General features: G+C 36.6%; 1 protein-coding gene across 9 annotated transcripts in view; it reads left to right on the forward strand.

Annotated features, from left to right (window-relative positions):
* LOC129731044 (semaphorin-1A) overlaps positions 1–12,728 on the forward strand; it is a 446,018-nt gene that overhangs the window by 349,021 nt on the left and 84,269 nt on the right. For all 9 annotated transcript variants that reach the window (XM_055690762.1, XM_055690761.1, XM_055690765.1 and 6 more), the window contains exons 6-7: positions 9,952–10,056; positions 10,687–10,775. In XM_055690762.1, coding sequence (XP_055546737.1) covers positions 9,952–10,056; positions 10,687–10,775 — 194 coding nt within the window. The remainder of the gene's footprint in view (positions 1–9,951; positions 10,057–10,686; positions 10,776–12,728) is intronic.

The raw sequence follows: 12,728 nt of genomic DNA on the forward strand, positions 1-12,728 counted from the left end.
TTAAAACAAGATAGCATCACTCCGCGAATTTCATTTGACATCTTTTTGATGTGTGCGAATATTTCGTTCTACCGTTAGTTTTGTATGCGAGAGCCGACTGGTCGTTCAACATTCACGAGTGAAAGTCAAAAGTCTGTAAAGTGTTTCCAAAATAAAAGAGTTATTTTTAAAAGGTGGCGGAGAAATCTGCTTGTAGACACCTGAGGGAAGAAATCGGGGAGTAGGTTTGAATTTATGGGCAGCGGTGTTGGGACAGTTGCACTTTTTCAAAGTTCGTACTCCTCCAGTCTCTGGCCCTTATCTTCCCGGAACGACGATTTAGTATTACGCCGGGAAGTGACTTTTTGTTTTTTTTTATCATCTTCACTCTTATACCACCTAGTTAACCACATGTAAACTGGCAGCAGCACACACGTTTACGTAGGTTTAGGACTATTCCAGAGGCGGCTGCACAAACCGCACCTGAGGTCCAGGTTTTCACAACTTCTTCCGAACTAAGTTATACGGAGTAGTGTATGGCGCACTCACTACCATCATGTCACGCCTTGTACGCATAAAACAAGGGCATACGGAGAAGACATACTTAGCGGTGTCCTCCGCATCAACGCACTCGGGACAAATTGGAGATCCCTCATGCCCGAACCTTTGTAGATACTGCTTGAAGCAACCATAACCGGACAGCAAGGTCACTTCTGCATGGTACCTCTGAACCCATCCTGATATCAGCGGAATTAGTCGGTGCCTTCATCTGCTCTTCAAGGAATTGGACCACTCACTCCCGCCACCATCTGATTATCGAGGATGATCTTCTGGCCCTTGTGTCACGTTGGTCGAAACATTCCTCCTTATTGGCGAACTGGTAGGCATAATGTCGGACAAGACGCAGATTGCGTCACATGATACTGTACGATACGCACTCGCAATTCTCGGACACATGAGCCTGTTGGTGCTTTCCAGCTTGCCATGATAACTGTTAGTACCAAGTGCTTCGGACTACACTGGCCCACCATACCTAGTTATGGACGAAACCACACTGGGAAGAAGTGTCCGCTTGTTGCCATACACCACTGAGCTATGCCACATCATTCGAGGTAGTGCTGCAATAGTCGTTGAGACCCTCTTACAGACATACTTGATATGGTTCTTAAATGTGAGATTGGCGTCAACCATAACCCCGAAGTCTGACGTCCGCCTGCTGCTCTGATTTACGATTATTCACGACCGTTTCCTTCGTCTTAAAAAGCGCTAACTTTAGTTTCTCCGATCGACTTGCCGTTAGTGTACTCGATCCTGGAAGGAATTTTCCAAAATCTAGTACAGCGATACCGGTACTTAAAAGACAATTGAAAAACCTAAGAAAAAGCTGCGTCATTTAAGGATGTTCCCTAATGTCATTGCTTCGTAACCAACATGAAAAAGTATTTAATCAGCTCCTAACCAACGTTTGTTCAGGGAAACTGTTGAAATCACATAATCAGTATTTTGCTAACCTTCGTTTTGAAATTAATAATATTTTTACTGAAAACATCAAAAAATTCTTCATTTTCATGGGGTGAAAGTCAAATTTTTTTTGGATTTTTTAAATTAAAAAATTATTCAGTTTGAACAAAATTGAAAAAATTGTATCTCATGAACTTTGATCTCTTCTAAAATAATTGCTATGATCGACTTGTGGAAAGCTAATTTCTAGGCTGAACAGAATACACACTGAATAAAAACCATATATTGAACAAAGTTTTGAACTAAATTGATGTTTTTTTTTCAAATTTACATCATGTAAAATTTATGTCATTTAAAAAACTAAACCTTGACATAAGATAGTAAAAAATTAGTTTTGAGTGTAATTTCTCTTCGAAACGAAAGAATTTGAAAATTGCAGCGTGTTCACTAATAGATGTCATGATTTGAATCAAAAATCGTTATTTGCAATCAAAATGTTAAAAATAAAAAATATGAATCATGTACCAAAATTTTGTCTTCTATGGAAATAATTTTTGTCGTATAATTACGTCTTACGTCTTACCGAAAACATCGAAAGCGACTCGAAAATTGTTCACTTTTAATGCTAATAACTCAGTCAGTTTTCAACAGTTTTTCTTCGCATTTGCAGTCATTGATTGTCAATTGTGCCTTGTTTTGAACGCAGATTTCGATCAATGAACACAAAGCCAAAGCCGAAACGAAAACACAAAGCCAAAGCCGAACGAAAACAAGCATTTCTGGAACCGGGATGATATTCAGGGGCCGTAAATTTTGAAGTTCAAGATGGTACATCGTCTAGCTCAAACCTTTGTAGGGGTATGTGGTGCAACCATCAGCGTCATCCAGTGCCTGGAAAATAGCCTAAAATGGCCAACCAGCCTAATATGAGTGTTTTCGGAATCGGAATGACATTCAGAAACCATTAATCGATACCAGTTTTCATTTTACATCAGGGCCGCTACATCATTTTCAGATGGGTTAAAAGTTACTGATATAAACATATTGATACATGTTACTTTATCGCAGTTTAGCGTTAGAGAGAGCTGAAAAAAAACTATTTCTGAATTTTATCGCCTCAAGAATACATTGCCATACTACAAGACTGTCGTAATTGTTTGTTAAACGTACGGTCGTGTCTCATACACAACCTCTTTAACTTATTTATCATTTTATTACAAAGTTCAGAAGCTTTTAAATGGTACAAATTTTTTTTGATTAAAATTTAAAATTTTAAAGAATAATATAATGTTTATTTATTTCTAATTCTCATCCACAAATCGACTTTTAGTATAGATCAATTTTTTTTAAATTGAAATTTCTAGGTATTTCATATCAATATATACAATATATTGTTTCGAAAACTAACATTAAAAAATAGGCAGGAGAACTGGGAACATGGATAACTAGGTGTAGTATGCTGTTTTTCTTCTAAAAATATTAGGGTATTTTACTTTTGATATTTATTTAGCAAACAATACATAATTGTGAGTGACCCCAGCAACATTTTTATTGTTTGTTGGTTTAACATGCTTCCAAAAATGAAAATATAACTTTTGTAGTTCTTTAAAGTAAACCACACACATTTGTGCGTGGCCCTAACGGCCTTCCTGTTGGTTTGATTCACATCGTGTGGCATCATAGGGTAATCGCTCCTATATTCATCTCAGCATCTATATTCATCTCATCACGCCTTTTTGATCAATTTATCGTCAAATTTCACCATATTTCCAACGTAAAACTTTCAACCATTTGACAAAATCGAGAATCAAATAGATTTACTTTCAAAAATTTGTAGAAATTTGACGGTAAATTGGACAAATGAGAGAAATAAGATGAATATAGGTGCACCCCATTTCGCTTTTCACACATGTGCTCGGCTTCAATAGCATTCTATGGTCTCAAATCAGGAAGTTGAACAACTTTGTGCCACCACTTGTGCGCGGCCCCAGCTGCATTCTTACTATATACCGGCATCAAATATAAATAAACTATTTGTACTGTTCTGATAAATAGGTAAATCGAGACGAGTAGGAATTACATGTATGATCACAACACAAATCGAGGGTTATCCTGATCCAATGTGCCCTTACTTTCTAACAAAATTCCCAGTCTTGTTACCTTCATAAAGATACAGATGTTAACACGGGCTCCAAATAGTAAAAGTTACAGTCCTTTCCACCTATCACCTAATTGCAAGGACTTGGTCGGAAGGCATCGTACTTAAATTATGTAACGGATGAAGGGAGGAGGTGGTTGAGTCTGCGATATTGATTGTTACATAAGGCGAGGGGGGGGGGGGGGTAGTTGAAACAGTTACGTAAAGGTGATGTTTGCTCAAAATTGAAAGGTTGGAGGGGGGTCAGGTTGTTCAGCGTTACGAGTCTTAGGGGGGAACCATATCAAGTAGTTACTGTTACATAGGGGGGTAGAGGAGGTCTGAAATCTAGACTTTCGCGTTACGTTACTTATGTATGATGCCTAAAATCAGAATCAAATTGAGTTAGGGACCATCCATTAATGCTGTCACGCATTTAGGAGGAGGAAGGGGGTCTCGATTATTGTGACATTTTGTGACATATGAATTCACATTTCATGCGAATTGATGGAAGAGGAACTAAATACGGATGGTCATTCAAAAATGCATATTTTACAAGTTTCCCAATTTTCAGTCAATCAACTGGGTTGTTTAATAACTATCCACGGATATCTGATTTTTATATATCAGCTAACGTAACTTTCTGAGCAACACATGATTTATTAAAATTTTTTATCATTGCTCTTCGATCTTTAAATGAAGAATAAAAATCGTTCTTAATCGCTACAGTGACAGTTTGTATATGGGCGAACTGTTATGTAGCGATTTTGAGCAGTTTTAATTTGAAGGACAGCGATAGAAATTTTTTGAAAATCATGTTTTGCTTACAAAATACAGCTCTTTCAAAATATATAAAAAACTGATATAGCTAAACAACCCAATTGTAAAAAAAAATGAGGAGGGGGTGGCATTAAAAACGTGACGTAGTTAAGTGGGGGGGGGGGTCATGGAGGTTGTGACAGTTTGTGTCAAGGGTAAGGGGGGAGTTGATTTTCTCCAAATTTTGCGTAACATCATTAATGGATGGTCCCTTATATAATTTACCGTGACATACTTTCAGTAGTTCATAGAATTCGAAAAACATTTTTCACTGAAAAAAGAAAATCTGGTACCATGAGACAAAAATCAAAAAAATCAAAAGAATTCCAAAACTTATTTTCATTTGTCATATTATTTTTGTTATGTTTTTGGAACTGCAATTACAAAAAGATTATTAACCTGTTTTACTATAATTTCCGTTGAGTTTTTCTACCAACCACCATAGAGAAAATGCTAATTTCAATTGTTTTCAAGTAAATATACATGGGAACAATTGCGAAAAATCTTATCAGTATCATTTGCGGTGATTACGATACATTCCAAAAAAAATCAAGCGTCGACATAATTTTTTCACTGCACCAAATTTAATTTTTAGGCAATCAGATTACCAGTACCTATGTTTACTAACATTTTACTTAGTAAATAGATTTCTCCAAGTACAAAGTTTACGTAGGACTACAAGAGTTTTAGGACTACAAGAGTTAAAGGAAATATTTTGAGGCTCTGTTTGATTTAAGCTCTTTTAACTTTGGCATGGTTCGGTTTTGGCACACATTGCCAAAAAACGAGCTATTATGTTTAATCACATTTTTCAGTTTGCTTGATTTTTTCTCTTGACATTCTCCAAAAGAAAAGGTATTTTGTTTTTTTTTTTTGTGACTGAAGCGAATGACCGAAATCGGTGGCACGGTTCCGGAGATGTGACCGGACCATGTTCCGGTAATAGTTACAAGTTCATTCGATGCAGTTGCAAGCTGGTGGAAAAAATATCGTTAAAGAATTACAGTTTTAGTAGAAAATATATATGCACAGAAAATTTAAAATTGACATAGAATTTCAAGAACATGTGAACATTCAATTCTGGTCAATTTAAATTTTTTATCAGTAAACAAAATCAGAAAAAAATAATCAGTTTCAAGATACCAAAAAACAACGAAGATGCTACCATAGGAACTCTAATATCAAGATAGAATAAATGTGGTTATCTTCTATACCGTTACCGCGGGATGTTGCATGGCTTGTCATATTGAACTAAATTCATTTAGCTTGCAAAATATAATCATCAGTACAGCTCGTTTAACTACCTATTCAAAGATCTGTACGGAGCACTTTGATTTTCTATTGTCTTTAACACCCGTACCTGACCCCCCCAGAACAGAAATGGAATTTTTGAAGTAGAATACTTCTCTCAGGAAGTTCGGCTACATAGGGATGTGAAATGAAAATCTGAAACCGAAAAAATCTTCTAAGATTCTTCCCAAATGAAGATAATTGTAATTTTATTATTCACACTATTGTACTATTGAAAATAGTCAAGCCTTGTCATAACGAAAAATTCGACCTCCGACTGGTCGTTATATGATTGCTGCCCAAGCACGGTCGACAGAATCATATACCTTGCAATTTAAAACATGCTATTTGGCCTATATAAGAACCTGTTTCAGCCGAACCCGCTCATAATAGTTCTAGACAGCGACAACAGCAGTCGTCCTCCCTTAGCAGCAGCACTAGCAGTGCGGTGGATACCAGCGATGGCGGAAAGCGGCTACAGCTGTGGCGTAGCAATGGATAGCGCACTATTTGCAGCGGATCCCAGCAACTATAGCAGCTGGGCCATCTGATGCAGGGACAGCGGATACCAATGGCAGCGTATAGCGGCCACAACCGTGGGATGGCTATGTATAGCGAACTAGTTGCAGCGGATCTCAACATCGATAGCGGCTGATGCAGTGAGGCACTTTAGTGAAATGCAGTCTCTGGGCGATAGCGGGCACTATTAAATGCATTCAATGAAAAATTGACTCATTTTGACAACACGTGAGCCGTCTAGTTTTGAGTGTTAAATCAGCTTTTCACTGTTTATTTTATCACAAGGAATACTTTATTCGCACTGTCAGTGATAACGCAAAGATGTGATCGGCATCTTATCCGATACTAAAATGAACAACAAATTGTCCTTTTCAGGATGAAATAAATACTTGATTGGAGAGTTAATATTTTCTAATAAGTTAATTTACATTTTTTAAATTTGTAAAAGTTATAAATTTTACTTTGTTTTTGTGTCTCAGAACGTATTGAATTATATTTTCCTTTAGTCATGAGCACGACATCCGAAAAAATTTCATCTCAATCATGGCAAGCAACTTACTATATTATTCAAAATGGTCGATCCTTGTTGAAGCGCAAAATTCGATTGATCTGATTAGTCAACGTTTATTTACTAGAAAAAATGAATGACACGCAAGCAGCCGGGTTAGACAGATAACTTCTACTTCAACCTTGCGGTCGTGGCTTTGCACACAACCCTCCTGTTATTTTTTTTTACCAGCCATTCCGCAAGATCTAAACCGAATTTGATCCAACCTTTTTTAAAAGATCACATATTTATCATAGTTTTCGGGTCAGTACGGCACATCTCGAAATTTTCCGTTGTTTCGGATTTATTGAGGGGAACCGTGGTGTAAGTACCTTCCAGAAACACAGGCTAGATTGAAGTCGGTAGCGAAACCTTGCTTACGACATATCAAACTTCAAGTTTTTGCAAAACAACACAGTTAGCGATTCTACTATTCTACACAGATAGACGACGAGTGGCCAGTCATACATTGCTCGGTGCAGTACTGTTGTCTGTGCCAGCATATTTTCCTTCAAGACATCAGTTTTAATAACATTCTAACAGCTGAACGTAAAACTGTCTGATAGTGGAGGTGGTTACGAACTTTCCGAAAAAGCTTCACCTTCAAGACATCAAAATAGTCTAGGCTCATGCGAGCAAACATTAGTTGACCTATTGGGACGGTGAGATTCTGTCAAAATGTTTTTTACCTCTGCTATACAGGATATCACAGCAGGCAGTTGGTGTCTACTCATGAAGTCTGTGCCAGGCATGCATTGTTCGCGAAAATTCGACCTTGAAACTTTTATGAAATTTTTACTGTTTAATAATGAAATGATAATAATAACTGAAAAATCACAAAATTGTCCATCATTTTATCAATCCAACGACATTTTGATTATTGTGATCCATCATGTGGTTCCATCAGTATTACCGTTTAAAATCTTCCATTCCGACGTTACACCTTGGTTTTAGTTTCCGCAGAATGTATCTCGATATAGTGCGGTTAGACGTTGTTCTACGCCAGAAATAACTTTACGTTGTCTGTCATGCAATATCCCAGACGACAGTGCTACCATAACTTTGTATGCAAACTCACGTTTTTTTCGTAAAGCCGTGTTGCAAACGAGTTTTATTTATTCGCAAAGCCAATTTGTGGCTAAATTCGAAACGTGATCACTGCAGCCTTGCTCGTGTTAGTAGTGGTGATGTACCTCTACCTACATATAGTTTCACCATAGTTATACCGAAACTTGCCATATTGACAATAAATAACACTCCCAGTAACCCATGAAGTATTTTTGTCTCAGCCTTCCGGCGTGTTCATCAGTTACTTTTATTCTTTGAGTGGGAAGCATGGCGAAAGAGCTTTAGTTTCTCATATAAATGTGTTCGAGAGTGTACAACAGAGGCAAAACAGTTGAATACTCTCTACCTAAAAGAGAACTTTTTTTGCTTTGCAAATAATAAATATGTACTTCTTGAAGCTTTAGAATTTTTTAGAAATGTTATTTTGTGATTTCAATAAGAAATTGGTTATTTGTTGAACTCTAGCGACACTAGAGCAACGCATTCACTATTTCTAAAACCAACCGTTGTTAAATATAAACAAACAAACGAACGAAAATTTTTTTTACGTTTTCTGTACAAGAATAAACTTCTTCTTCGGACAAAGCTGATATTGATCGCATGTGGCAATTGGTTAAAAATTACTTTTTCTCACAGAAATAATGTACACACCTGAAATTTTTAACGACCTTTACGCAATATTATAAATTTATTGTAAATTTATCGCCAAGATATCATAAAAACTGATAAAAGCCAATACTTGATAGCTTGAATTTTATCGTTGAGGCCAATACGTTGTACACCAGAAAGCAACATTACTCTGGGTCAGAGCGCATTACAAGATATTGAAAGACAGAATAAACAATAAAAACTTTTCTTGTGCTAGGCATTTTTGCCAGTAAAACCACGACATAAAATTGAAAACTCCCAGTTCGACTCTGCGTCTAATCTTCAGTAACCGACATTCATAGGATGAACGAAACAGCATTTATTTGCATTCAAATTCACCGTCCACTAACTACAGACAAGAACTTTTTTTCCTGTCCAAAAAAGAACTTTTGTTGCCAGCCGGCTGAAGAGCCATACCGCAGTTGATCGCAATTGTGTGGATATTTATTGCAGCCACTCGGTAGAAAAAGTAGGCTGTCAACGGAAAAAGCTGCCTCGATGGCGCATAATAGCGAAGAGAAAAAAAAATGCAATTTTGATCCTCTTTTTCTTGACGAGCTGTCTTTGTTCGTTATTCTAGCCGGGCGGTAGCCGCTTTGTCAGTCATTCACCTGAGTGTTAACTATAGCGATTCTGGCATGTTCTCTGGACTATATCCATGTTCCGGAGACTACTACTGCATGCCAAGATGAGATATGAATGAGAATAATGCTTCTCAACTATCGTCTTTAACATTCGTTAGTGCTTTGCGATGAGTGATAGTGTTTCAGCAAAAAGCAAGTGTAGACAAATACAGAAAAGGAAATGCATTTGCAACAGGAACTGGCGGAACAGATTTGCTGATTTTAAGAAAAATCCGGTTGAAAAATGTCAGTAGTTTGAATCAGTCATTTTCCAAGAAGAAAACGAAGTTATGAAATCGTGTTCAACTTTAGGAAGGTAAAATGGAAAATTTGATTGCTTTTGAGCCGTCATATTTTATCTACATTTGTAAGATGGACGGACGTAGAGCTAGTACCTGCTGAGAGTATTCGTACTAGAATTACTGTTGTTTAAGTTTAACTAGGCATGTTATTTACAACACATGTACTTTCAGTGGAGTTTGAATGCAAAGTGAGACTGCCTAGATTTCTTTCTTAAACTACATGAGTTGTCCAAAAAGTTTTTGAGAATCTGGTATTTATTTTAAAAAGTAAACGATTGAAATATTTTCTTTGGCAAATACCATTTACATGGAAAATGTTATGTCTAAAACAACAGAAGATTCTTAATCTTTAGGTTTTATTATACAAAATCAAAATTGGCACTGCTGTTGAGAAATCACCATTGAAATAAGTTTTCATCTCTCGTATTAACCTTGAAACTGATATTTACATTTCGACTATTAATATTTCCTTTAAAGGTTACTCTTGGTGTGTAAATCTTCTCTCTAATATCAGGTAGCCATAATTCTTCATTTATTTCCTTATTCTTCTCATTACAGATGATGAACTGTACTCCGGCACCGTTGCTGACTTTAGCGGTCTTGATCCAATTATCTATCGGGAACCACTGCAGACTGAGCAGTACGATAGCTTGAGCCTTGACGGTAATGAAAATATGCTTAATTTATGTGTTAGGCTTATAGCTTCGACGTTCGCGGGCAGAGAATGCGATTATTTTAATAGCAAATACTGCACGTTTCTGGACCTTTTTTTGAATTCAAGTTTGTTTTCGTCTAATTTAAATGACATTAATGAGGTAGTTTCAATTGATGTTAATAATTAATAACACAGAAATAATACGCGTAGTTTTCATAATTATTTTACAAAAACAATTCAATTATCAATTCATATGAATCGTAGTGAAGGCAGAAAAAAATATCCCCCCTCTCATACCGAACATGTTACACGATTCAGTAGATATTTTAATCAATCATACCAATTAAGCGGTAGATTGTTCCCGCTAGGTAAATTTACATAATGCGCTATTAATACAACATCCAATCAACACAAAAATTAAAACTACATCGGCGGGACAACTCCACGATAGTATGAAAACTATGCAACCCACTGTGTTACGTTTCCTATCCTAATTTGCTGCCTACTCCCACCTACAACCGAACTCTTCGCGCTCGCACTCTGCCCAGACAGTAATCGACAACAGCTATAAATGTATAATTAATGACCCGAACTGTGCAGGTGTCAACTGACCATTAACGCTTCCATAAATATTTCAGCTCCCAACTTCGTCGGATCATTCACGCAAGGTGACTTTGTCTATTTCTTCTTCCGTGAGACGGCGGTCGAGTTTATCAACTGTGGAAAGGTACGTAAAGGATATGGCGGTACTGTTTTCCCTAGAGTTTCCATCGGTATAATTAGTCGGTGAAAGCGTTCAACGGTTCGTATCGATCCAGCATGAAGGGTATTAAAATGTTGTGTAAGAACCTATACTTCGGTTTGCAGTTGAACATGTAATGATTTTAAAAAGTACTTGGAAAGCAATATCGCTCCTACGATGAAGCTGAAAGTTTTTCAATCGCAGAAATCAAACTACCGGCAAAAATGCACTTTTCCCTGGTGTGCATGGTTTTTGTGTGGTGAGCTTTCTAAATCTCTTCGCCATCTAGTGCTGAAATTAAAAAACTTTTCAGCATTAACAGCTTATTCTGCGTTATGTTGACAGTGGTGCAACTGAGTTGGTTGCAATCTAAAAAAGGCTGCTTGAAACGGTGGTTTTTGCAAACTATTAAATGTGAACTCTGGTAAATTTAGCACAGTTTCCATGCATTCACGTGAACATGTTAGAGAAACTGAAATCCAAGTTGAAACACCAATCACCAATTGACGAAGCTAGTAGATATTTAATTGCCGGATAAACGATTTCGCAAATTATCCACCTTGTTAGCAGAACTAACGTCAATCCCTAATTTGCTAAATTTCAAAAAGCCGGCGAGAAAATATTATTATATATTATATTATACCAATAGTTGCGGCATTGCTTTTAAATTCATCGTTTAAACTAATTAGAACCGAATTGCTTATGCTACATGTTGAAGAAAGAATAGATTACACATAAGTACATATGTTACTACAACAATATATCCTGAAAATATCCAAATTACTGAAGAATACTGTATTTTTCAGAAACTTACCCGGAAGGCACCACTCACTACCCATTTTCTTATTTTGTCCACGAAGGTTTTAAAATATGTGTGTGGTTTTAGTACGATTATTACTCATATAATTATTTTCCCAGATAACAGTATATTATGGAAACTGTTGCACAGGTGAAGTTCGTTAATAGATGATCATATTATTTATAAATTACTTCCTCCACTATTGGATCACAGAATACACTATGCTCTTATAGTTGCGGTATGTTTCGCAATTCTGATTTACGTTTATCAGAACATATGTATGTGGGACTACTTGTGTATATTAGGGACAAGCAGGTACTAGGGGAAATACCTAAATGATGTAACTTATTACTATTCAATTTTCGAACCCCACCTTCCCCTGCCACCGTGTATTTACCGATACTTCATACATGATCGGCCACAAAAGCTATCGCTCTCACCCCTAAAATGCTGTATTATGCAATTATGACCTCTTAATCGATGATTACCCACTGCTTTTGGTCTTCTAATTCTTTTAACGAGCCTTTCACAGCTTCAGTCGCTCTTTTAGTAAACACTAACGTCAAAAATGTAAGCGCAAACATGGTACGAAGCAGAGGTAATAGACTCTAACTTCCAATGTTGAGAAGTCACCATTTGTGGAAAAAAAAATCTTCTGAATATTTCAAAATGAGCGCCATTGGTCTTTCTCTTCAGCCAATTTCAGCCCTTTTCAAATGTTAGTCTAAAGACATTTTATAAAAAGTATGCAAAATTTGTTTTATTTTAGTAAAACCTACATACCCTCACTGAATTTTGCCAACATCTGACCAAATTGGCGCAAAATCCGTCTCTTAGGTATCTTCGTGCATTTTTGTATTTACTTGCAAACCGACTTGTCAACCTAATAAAAACAATATGATAAATAGTAAAACAATCAAAAACCACTTCAAGCGAGGCAAATAGCTTCATTTAACCAAGCAAACACGAATGTTTTATATACCGAAACTACAGGAACACCCATTCACAACTAAAGGAACTCTACCGCAACTATTGGAACAAAAGCGTGCAACTTATTTAAGTTAATTTAAGCCCTCAAAGCGGATTTAAAGTCAATTTTAAGGTGCAAAATTATCAAATATAACCCATTTCAACAGAAA

The sequence above is a fragment of the Wyeomyia smithii genome, chromosome 3 (genome assembly GCF_029784165.1).
Source record: "Wyeomyia smithii strain HCP4-BCI-WySm-NY-G18 chromosome 3, ASM2978416v1, whole genome shotgun sequence".
NCBI lineage: Eukaryota > Metazoa > Arthropoda > Insecta > Diptera > Culicidae > Wyeomyia > Wyeomyia smithii.